The sequence below is a fragment of the Castanea sativa genome, chromosome 7, assembly GCF_040712315.1.
Source record: "Castanea sativa cultivar Marrone di Chiusa Pesio chromosome 7, ASM4071231v1".
NCBI classification, from domain to species: Eukaryota; Viridiplantae; Streptophyta; class Magnoliopsida; order Fagales; family Fagaceae; genus Castanea; species Castanea sativa.
The window spans coordinates 23,472,367-23,482,841 of NC_134019.1; the positions used below are offsets into that span (position 1 = coordinate 23,472,367).

The 10,475-nt window shown below is 35.4% G+C and overlaps 1 protein-coding gene across 2 annotated transcripts; it reads right to left on the bottom strand.

Annotated features, from left to right (window-relative positions):
- Nucleotides 1-373: 373 nt before the first annotated feature.
- On the bottom strand, nt 374-10,145 carry LOC142643390 (exosome complex component RRP41 homolog). Of its 2 annotated transcripts, XM_075818001.1 has the most exons (16): nt 9,903-10,145; nt 7,623-7,718; nt 7,404-7,474; nt 4,820-4,939; nt 4,014-4,266; nt 3,872-3,918; nt 3,726-3,786; nt 3,584-3,622; nt 3,420-3,487; nt 2,761-2,839; nt 2,639-2,675; nt 1,991-2,107; nt 1,804-1,889; nt 1,075-1,164; nt 795-854; nt 374-677 (listed from the first exon to the last, which is right to left on the bottom strand). In XM_075818001.1, the coding sequence occupies exons 5-15, from the start codon at nt 4,065-4,067 to the stop codon at nt 807-809; spliced, it is 726 nt and encodes a 241-aa protein (XP_075674116.1). In that variant the 5' UTR covers nt 4,068-4,266; nt 4,820-4,939; nt 7,404-7,474; nt 7,623-7,718; nt 9,903-10,145; the 3' UTR covers nt 374-677; nt 795-806. The 2 variants fall into 2 exon arrangements, with proteins under 2 accessions (XP_075674116.1, XP_075674117.1); XM_075818002.1 differs by lacking the exon at nt 4,820-4,939 and having other exon boundaries at nt 9,903-10,137.
- Nucleotides 10,146-10,475: the final 330 nt, after the last annotated feature.

The following is a 10,475-nucleotide window of genomic DNA, read 5'->3' on the forward strand; positions in this document are numbered from 1 at the left end:
TATCTTCCTTTTTTATTATATTCCAACCCAATTTGCCAATGACTGCTGCGTTCATACGTTTCATTCTTTTATTACCAAGAATAATAGGCGTGCAAATCAATCCTACATGCAAATTAAAATATATTTGCAGACTCCGTATAATTCTGCTATTTTACGAACTTTTGCATAAGTTGAAAGTATAAACAAAAAGGTCTAGCAAAATGAAATGCTTTATTCATCGTAATGGATGATTCATGTCTACACTAGTATACTATTTTCATCCAAGATGATCAATCCATACAGAGCAATTGGGTACAGGAGATTTCGTTAAGTCAATTCAGGTCCCACTATCATTCACAGAGAGAGAGAGAGAGAGAGAGAGAGAGAGATATGCTAAATAAAAACCATCAACTCTATGCTATATGCACCAAAAAGGTTCAACATTAACAAGTTACCAAATTTTGATCAAAATTTTATATGACACAAATTCAATTTATGGTTTAAATACTAGCAGGGGATAACTAGATCAAGCTCAAGGTATGGCCCCAAAAAAGAAAGACAACATTTCCAAGAGATGTGGCAAAAATTGGGCAAACGTGCTTTTGCCAAAATCCCACAAGCAGGGATCAATTAAAAGTTGAAACAAGTGCAGTTAACTCTGAAATCCAGACTTGAAGTCTAATGATGATCAGGCCAAGCTGAAACTTCCAAGGAAGAATGTTAGAAAGGAGATGCCTGTAGGTAGAAATTTAAGACCTAAAAGACATAATTAAATGTCTAGCTCCATTGAAAATCAAGGAGTGTGAGTTTCTTACCATGTTTATAAACTATATACCCCGGCGATATTCTAGCTGTTTGGTATTCTCTAGCATTATCTGCCAACAAAACCAATAGAAAAATCCAATAAATCCTCATGACCGATAAAAGAACAACTAAAGCAATATTACCTCTGTATAGATGTCATTCAGCATTGATCAAGTACAGAGGTCACTCAATATATTCTAACTAAATCAAAAACAGTGTGAAGGCCAGCGTTATCATTGGCTACCAAAACAATATATGTATATATATATATATATATATGTATGTACTTACTTCTCTAATGTAATTTGCTATTGCTTTGCAGCCTTCAATTGCAAGTTGCATGACATTTTCAAAAATGTCAATTGGTAACTTAGAATCCATCTGCAAGAGAACATTAGACATGAGTGCTCCAGAAAATATATTTATATATTTACCTTTCTTGGGTGATGCTGCTAAATCAAACAAGGAAAACCCTTTATGGCAAAATAATAGGGATGCACAGAATGATCAGTATTAATTGAACTGTTGAACCTAATAAACTGCAAAATTTTCAAAAACATCACCCAAACTTCAAGGGGAAATAAGCTTTACACTTCAAAAACATGGCAAAAGCTGTATCACACAAATCAATAAGGCAAGTAATAAAAAGCCTAATATCAAATACTCAGGCTGAGTTAATGGATCAGTATAATAATCAAGGTAGGTTAAAATGAGTTCTGAACATTCCAAATCCTTGTAGGGCAAGCAGGCACGGGAGAAGCATATATTGCATAAACCTTGGCCAAAAACAGTTCAGCAATTGGTGGCTAGGGATTGAAATGTAGGCAAAAAAGTTAAAGTGGGGAGAAAGAGAGTTTCAATTTCTTTATATGTGAGGCTCAGAGCTGTTTTGAAATCCAAATGCAGAAACTTTCAAAAGCACAAAAGCACTGAATGAGCCCATTATGTCAAACATCATGAAATTTTAGACCTGTAAGAGGCACTGAGAAGGATAAATAAGAGCAGATTTTCAGATGTAACCTGAAGAAGAGTCACTTTGTCCAACTTAGGTAGAAATCCCACGGTGACATCAGGACCTCCGGCACTATCTTCTACATAGTTCAAATCTGTTTGCATGACAATTTTCAAAATAAGAATTCATTTGGAAAAGCAACAATGTAGATGTACCAAGAAACCAGTAAAGAAAAATAAAGGCATGTAAATTTACCAAGCAGAGGAGTGCTATTGAGATATCCAGAGCTACATGAGGTAACAAGATCACGCATTGGGATCCCAGCATCTGCAAGGGCTAAAGTTGCAGCATTGATACATGCAGATCTAGTTCCTGCAAAACACAAATTCCCAGCTCATGAGTAGAACTCAGCATAACATTTTAGGTCCATTTGATTACATATTCAACTGGTATTATGTACTCAGACTCGTGAGCTGTCTTCCATATATGCTTACAGTGTGTCCTTAATCCTTATTTTATTATTATTATTATTTTATTAACAATAAGTGTCTGCAGTGGCAGATTAATTCTTAACCAGACACTGGCTAAGAATGACATGAAACACATACGGGAATGTATCTTACAACAAGAATGTGTGCCAAAGTTTTCATCTATTGTCTTACATAGTAACTTCTCTAGAAGCTATTATCTTAAAAAAGAAAAGAAATAAATAAGACCTTCTATAAAGATAAAATGGAAAGAAGATATATGAAAGCATACCCCCCCCCCCCACACACACACACACACACAAACACAAAATGAGGGAGACAGAAAGGGCTTGAATTAATTAAAAAGATAAAGATACGAGCTGATGATCAGTCAAAAGTAATAAGTGCATAGGGATTCGTTTGAATCTCAACTTACCACCATCTGCTTGGAGTACTTGGACAAAAATATCTATCTGCAAGATTATAGACAAGGTTTCAGAAAAGAACTAAGAATTACATATTCATTTAGGAAATGTTTCCAAGATGCTGGAACAGAACCTGAGACCGAGGCATCAAATGTGTCAATATGCAAGCTTCCATGGTCTGGCGAATTACCAAAGATATCTCTGTCGATCGTCTGAGTGCAAGAAAAAAACTTGTATCAACAACAGAGCAAAAGATCAAACATATGCATGCCAAGAACCTTGTAGCTCAACTAACACCTCTTAGTGTTTCTAATGGAGGCATCCAGGGTTCAAATCCCCCCTCCCCAACAAGCGAATTATCTATAAAAAAAATCATTCATATGCATGTCATATTCTGATTTTGGTGATGCATCAAATTTCATGATGGATAGGGGTTTAACAATGGCCAATAAAATGCTTACTTTGAATCCATGCAACCAATCAAAAAATTAAAAATATGACAAATCTAACAGGTAGCCTTATTAGCCATTAAGAACAGTAATACCATTGCTAATGTTATACAAGTTTACAAGGCAATATCATTCTTCAATTTGAACATCTTGTTACAGTGAAACACGATAATCTGAATGCCTAGCATCATGATCTGGAAATTATACTATTAACTGGAATAATGAAATTTATGCGCAAACTAGATAAAGACACAAGTAAGAATCATGGATTGTCAATTATGGCAATGTAACAAAAAAAAATTTACAAAATAGGTGACCTAATACAATGAAGAAAGAGGATTACCTGTCACCCTTTGGTTTTCTCATGCGATCCCCGGTACTAAAATTAGCCATGCTGTACTCACAGCGCACCTGAAACATGAACAAACACGAATAATACAATTAGAAAGTTACGGATGCATTTATAAACTTGTCTTTACAAAAAAATTTAAAAAGGAAGTGAGTTACCAGTGCTTGGTCATTAATTTGTTGAGTCCTATTTTGGACCTGCAAATGAGAGCATGCATTATTTATTAATTAATAATCAGATTGCAAATTAAACAAACACTGGCTTTGGCTTTGGCTTTCTCAAAAAGTAAAGAATATGCACCTCTCTAGGGCCATATACTGCAGCAATGACTTTGGTGTTACCCATCTCAAACACAGCGGAACTGAAATTGATAGTTAAGAAAGAAGAAACAAAAAACCAGCTATTCTTAAGAAAGAGAAAGTCGAAGCCAAGGTTTTAGTACGTACCCGTCAGCTTTGGCTACAGCACCAATCTCAGCTCGAATTTGTCTCATCTGTCGTCAAAAATTAAAAATAAAATAAAAAGGTTGAAAAAAAAATGAGAATAAGCAAAAGCGAAAGCGAGGGCAAGAGCGAGAGAGAGATATACTTCCATGGGACGGCGACCATCTAATCGAAGACCTTCAGGGCTTACAAACTCCATCTCTATTCTATTTCTCCACTACCAACCAAGTTAAGGTTGTGCTTGTGCTTGTGGATTGGGACTGAACTGGGACTCCCAACAAATTCCCAAATCTAAACAATGGCCGCCAGGGCAACAGACCACACGCTCTAAAAACCTTTTGCTTGCTATTAATATAGGGACGGGCTCCTCTCCCCAGGGACAGACCCAAGATTTCAAGCTGGGGGGGCGAAGATAAGCGGAAAAAAAATTTTAAATACGCATCTATATAGTATTAACTAGTTGCTACCCCGTGCAATGCACGGAAAAGCTATTGTGTATAAATTTAATGAAACACAAATTTAAGTTTAAAATAAAATGAAGAATTAAATCTTTAATATCCTCAACTATCCATAAAATGTATGAAACACAAATTTAAAGAACTACTTAAAGTGTTTTTTGTATCTTCTTCCTTTGTTGCTTCGTAACAGTCACTGAATATGTTCTTTTGTTTTAATTTTAAAATTTAAACTATCAATTAGGGTCTTGCATCTGACTGATTAATAAAATCAAAATTATGCAAAGGCATTGGTTGGAATCTTGCTTGTAATAACCTAAGAAAATAAGTGGCACAATTTTATGGGACTTCATACTACATTATTTGATTAATGTTGCTGAAGGTAGCATTATGTATGCAATTAATATACAATTTCTTTAATCATAAGCCCTGTACACCCAAATCCACGCATCTTCATTTGGTGTGCTCACTTCTATTCCTTTGCCTTTACCATTACCTAATTTTGTGGACTTGCTAGTAATCCTCCAACAAAAGCAAAACTGTGAAGACTTGACTGGCATATGGTGGCCTTCACTATTGCTGTTCCCTTTAATATGTTAATGATCAGTTTAGAACCCTGCATTTATGGTTTTCACATTTTTGTTAGTTCCACATGATTAACAAAAGTCATCTTTGATCTACTTGGGAACACTCATTTGCTTTTTATCTTTACTGCATTATAGATATGACATGGCTTCAAATCATTGGCAGTAGGAGTCGCATGTTCCAAAAAACACTCAATTGTGAACTATAGTAAAACTCATTCGATTGTGAACTATAGTAATTCTCATTTGTGTGCTGCAAGTACTCTTACCAAACCACAAATTTACTCTATCTCAGCAAATAGAAAAAGAGGGTAAAGCAAGGAAAAAAGAAGAATGGTTCATGTGTGAGTGATTGATGTTAATTGACGTGGTCGTTTGCCTTTGTCTTATTTGTATAGACCTCAATGTACAGCTTTACGTGTTTGTTTGAATGGATGTAAGTGCTATATAATGTCTCAGTTGTAACCTTAATAGAGTAAACAACTCATTCAGCCCAAGAAAAACAATTGATTATGTAAATTAAATGAGGAAGAGGCAATATTAAAGAGCTTTTTTTGGGGTAAATGTTCAAATAATTCAAGCAAATTTAATAAAATTAAATAAAAAAAGGGCCCACTGTTCTTCTAAAAAAAAATTTATTGGTCCCACTATCATGAAATCATTTTTTGTTGAAACCTAGACAAAATCCTTCCAATGAAGCTTCAAATCCAACTAAACTGAAAATACTCAAAAAGAACACGAAATTAAAACTCAAAAGAAGAATATCAAAATTCAATGTTCAATGCCAACCCCACCACAAAAAGCCCTATCAAATCAGCAAAACTCTAATGTAATGAGACTTTACAATTGTAGACTCACAATTCATTTCCAATAATATATTGAAAAACACCAAGTCACCTTTAAATCACACTAAAATTCATAATCACGCCATGAAATAAATCATAATCAAATCAGATCCACTTCACAGTTTCCCAAACCCTCATTCGCAAAGCTTGAAATTATCTTCTAAAATTATATACCAAATAAATAGAACCAAGTCCAAGTTCAATATCAATCTCATAACCAATGGTCAAAAAAATCAATAAAAATTTCCAAGGTATGAGCTCACATTCACATACACAGTTTATGATGAATTAGAGAATGAAATTGCAGTTAATATGATCTTACAGACTGCAGTGTTTGTAGAAAGCAAATATTCAGTATATGGTGTATCATTAACAATAGCTGCATCTTGTGCAGTCCAAGACTCTAATTGGTCATTAACACCCAAATATCAAAAGAATGAATATTAGACAATCTTAAGCTAAACTATGTTTTTTCAATCAGATGAATGCAATAGTAATAATTATAAAGAAAGAGAGGTACGGAAATATATTCTCCAAGAGTCACAAGCATCAAATTCTTTAGTTTATTTTTCTCATCAACAACAGGTTCTTAGGTTCCAAAATTAAGACTTAACTCCTAATTATTTAGGGTCAACATAAATATTGGAGCAATATCATGCACTACACATTCACCTTTTTTTGCATTTTATAATGTTCCTCCTCCATTTAAGAAAAAACACAAGTATGATCACAGAGAAAGTTCATTATTTACTACCTTCATGAACAAAGAAGATTCACGTAAATGTCATCAATTTGTTATAAGATATGGTAGTTTAGTTATGACAGAGCCAATTTTTACAATTAGGAAAATCAAAACACAAAAGCTTCTTTTAGCCAAAGTTTTTTATTGATGTATTAATAAATTTTTTGGCTTGTGACAGATCCAAGCTTCTTTTTAACTGAAATGCTCCACACTAATCTCAAAAAATTTAAATACAAAAGCTGCTGCTCTTGGCCTAATAAGTGAAACTTTTAAATTACATTAACACTTTACTTAAAATAAGTAGGTTGCTGAATTAAATAAATTCTACTCATTTTTCATATCATCATGACTTATGATTGATACATAACAAAAAGTAGTCAATGACCAATAGCAACTAAAACCAAGAGTAACAAACCATAAAGTGGCTATAAACTAATGCAAGAGTAAGTAAGGCATTTTGTCAAACACATGGTGTGCACAAAATTTCAATGTCTTAGTTATTAACGTTTGTTATTATAAATAAATAAATAAAATTAAAACAGAAATACACATCCTATTGACAAATTGAACAGTTCCTGTAATGCAACAAATAACACAACAAACAGACAGAACAAACAAATTGAGGAGTATTAAATATATGGAACTACATAACTAATCAAATTCTGCCATGAATAATTTAAAGCCAGAAACCCAACTCTTCCATGGCTTTTATATTTCTCACCAACATGTCTAACATTTATTTTTATATCGCCAAAGCAAATGTGGTGTAATTTGGAAAATTGACTAAAGTTGTCTAAATCAAAACATACAATGGAAAAAAAATATTTCTATCAAATTAGTGGAAGGAACCAAAAAGACAGTAGCGTGACAGTGAAGAATGAAAGGGAACAATGAAAGAAATCAATTTACCGTAGTGATTTTGCTGGCAGACCAGTGGTGCAAGGCTACTCTGTTCTTTCTCCTCAACCTTCGCTGGGTTTCTTTTCGCAGAGAGAAAAGAGAAAGCATAAAACGGAAAAACGAAAAGTAGAAAACAAAAAGTCAACAATGTCAGTGAAGAAGAGATTGAGCAATAACAGTAGCGTGACAGTAAACAATGAAAGGGAACAATAAAAGAAATCAATTTACCGTAGTGATTTTACAGGCAGACCGGTGGTGCAAGGCTACTCGGTTCTTTCTTCTTAACCTTCAATGGGTTTCTTCTCGCAGAGGGAAAAGAGAAAACTGAAAACAGAAAAACGATAAGAAGAAAACAAAAAGTCAACAATGTATATAAACAATAATAAGTAGTTATAAACCTATCTCACCATCAAAACTAATCCCAATATCTGACGTATGAATCATAAAAAATTCAAACCCATAGCTCTGTTTCCACTAAAATTTCAAATACACAATCCCAAAGAATCAGAATTTAAAATACCTTATGAATTTCGAATTTGTATCAAGAATTAAAAGGCTCACAAATCAATGCCTACAGAGAAACTATACACTAAAATCAAGTTTCTAAGTGGTAGAAACATGAACCCAGATAAGAATTCACAAAATTAAATCCAAAAAAAAAAAAAAAACCTAACAATTCCCAACAACAGTATTTGCAAAAGAACTGAATAAAAAATCAAAATATTACTTACGGAACAACAGTAATTCAGTCAAGGAACCAACAAAAAGAAGCAAAGCCAATGAACATTAAAAAAACAAATATTTTGAAAGAGAAAGAGAGAGGGAAAGATTAGATACATGATATTAAGAGCATCTCACCTGCGTAACTGGGCCTGCGACATTGGAGATTTTGTGATGGCTATGATGGGTAACGGCTCAGTCATGGGTGGGAGAGATGGCTATAGTGGACTATCAGCTATGAAGCACGGGTGCATTTGGGGATTCGGGTGCGGACACGGGAGCGGGTGCAGGACTCGGCAATTTTTAAAAAAGTAGGGTGCGGGTGCGGCGGGGTGCGGCGATTAAAAAATTATTAAAAATATTTTTATTTATATTTTTAATATATTGCTAAACATACTTTTTTCACATTATATAAATATATACCAAATTTAAGAGCAATAGTAAATAATAACTAGAATACAGAGAATGGGAGAGAGCTTAGCTGAAGAAATTTTTTTTTTTTTTGAATTTCGGCCGGTATCGGCCAATTTTGCCGGTATCGGCCAATTTCGCCGGTATCGATTTGCGTCCGATACGTACCGATTCGGGCCGAATCAGCGCGAATCGGCCCGATTTCGCGCGCATTGGCCCGAATCGGCACCGTATCGGAGCGAATCGCGCCGAAAAAATTAGTTTTTTAATGCCCGACACGGCACGGACGCGCAGCCAGCGGCATCGCCAGCGCGTCCCCACGTCGGACGCGGGTGCGGCGGCCCAAACGCCGCACCCGTGCTTCCCAAACTATCAAGGACACAAAGAGAACGGCTTAGAGAGGCAGAGAGAACGGTTGGTTTTAGACTTTTAGGGATGTAGTTGGGTTTTAATAAGAATCGGGTTTGTAATTTGTATTTGGTGGAAAAAAAAAAGATTTATTATTATTTATATAAATATTGCTGACGTGGAAAATTGTGGGAGTTACTGAGCTTCGGTTTTATATATATATATTGATAAACAATCAACCAAGACAAATACCCAAAAATCATTGTTTCTTAATATATTAAGATACAATCATCTACCAACAAAAACAAAAGACACGAAACACTATTGTTTCTTAATACAATCATCTATGATAAGAGAACTCAACGCTCTTTCAAATCTTCAAGATCATCTACGATTGAATCCAAACCAAATGTCGAAGCTATATCCTTTTCAATGTATAACATCAAAGAGTCCGTCAAAAAATCATTTTCCATTTTGTTTCGAAGGTTAGTTTTGACAACTTTCATAGCTAAAAATGCTAGCTCTGTAGTAGCATTGACACAATTCAGTTAACTTTTTCAATTTTTTTCAACTCAGATAAACCATTGACTAACCAATGAATCCCACTACCGACACTATAATTTTATTCCGCTTTCTGCACTGCACTACTAAGTACTAACAAAAACTTTTCTTAACTTTACCTTCTTCTTTTTTTTTCTGTCACTTGTCTGTTGCCCAACTCCACTTGTCCCTATTATGCCCAAGTACCGGTCAACAAAGAAAAAACTAATCTCTACAAACTCTACTCTCTCTTTCTCTCTCTCTCAGAGAGTCACAAAGCCAAAAAGCCAAAAAAAAAAAAAAAAAACACCACAGGCAGCACAAATTCAATTCACAATCACCAACATCAGTTCAGTTCATAACTCATCAGTAAAAACACAAACATGAAACACCACAAGTCCACAAGACACAGGCACAGTTTCTGTGAATCTCAGATTCTCAGATCACAAACATTTTATTAAGTTTTGAAGGAAAAGATAGAGTGAATACCTGTGAAGGCTGGAGCAGATCGAGCAACCGGCGGCGGCGGCGGCAAGTGGGTCTCGCGTGGGTACTGGCTGTACTGGGTAGCAAGATCAAGATGGGTCTCGCAAGCAGCAAGCTTCACGGCGTCACGGCGACACGGCGTGGGCGTGGGCGGCGGCCTCTATCCCTCTGTCTCGCCTCCCACTTTCCTTTCTTTCTGTCTTTTCGTTTTTTTGCTTTCTCCGTTTGGTTTTGGAATGCTGAGAGCTGAGTTTGGTTTTTTTTTTTTAATTTTAGACTTACATGGGTCATGGGCTCCTGGGTTGGTGGGCTGGCTGGATGATGGGCTAGGCGTTCATGAATTTGGGAGGGGGCCGAGCTAAAAAATAAGGGGGGCCCAAGCCCTTTTTTGTTTTAAAAAAAATTTACCTGCTAAAATTTTTTTTTTGGACCCAGGGGGCCCGGGCCCCTTTAGGCCCCCACCTGGGTCCGTCCCTGCCTCTCCCATTTGTCATTCTCAAGTTCTCTCCCGTTTTAATACGGACGAATGTCACGTGGAAACAAAAAAATACGATTAGAAAGTTATGGATGCATTTA

Bases quoted from the DNA above. Each gene is read 5' to 3' on its own strand.
- LOC142643390 (XM_075818001.1), bottom strand. From the start codon at position 4,067: ATGGAGTTTGTAAGCCCTGAAGGTCTTCGATTAGATGGTCGCCGTCCC. The intron at 2,676-2,760 runs GTTCTGTTCCAG...ATAATCTTGCAG, and splicing joins ATTTGATGCCTCGGTCTCAG to ATAGATATTTTTGTCCAAGT. The intron at 1,890-1,990 runs GTAAATTTACAT...TCATGCAAACAG, and splicing joins CAATAGCACTCCTCTGCTTG to ATTTGAACTATGTAGAAGAT.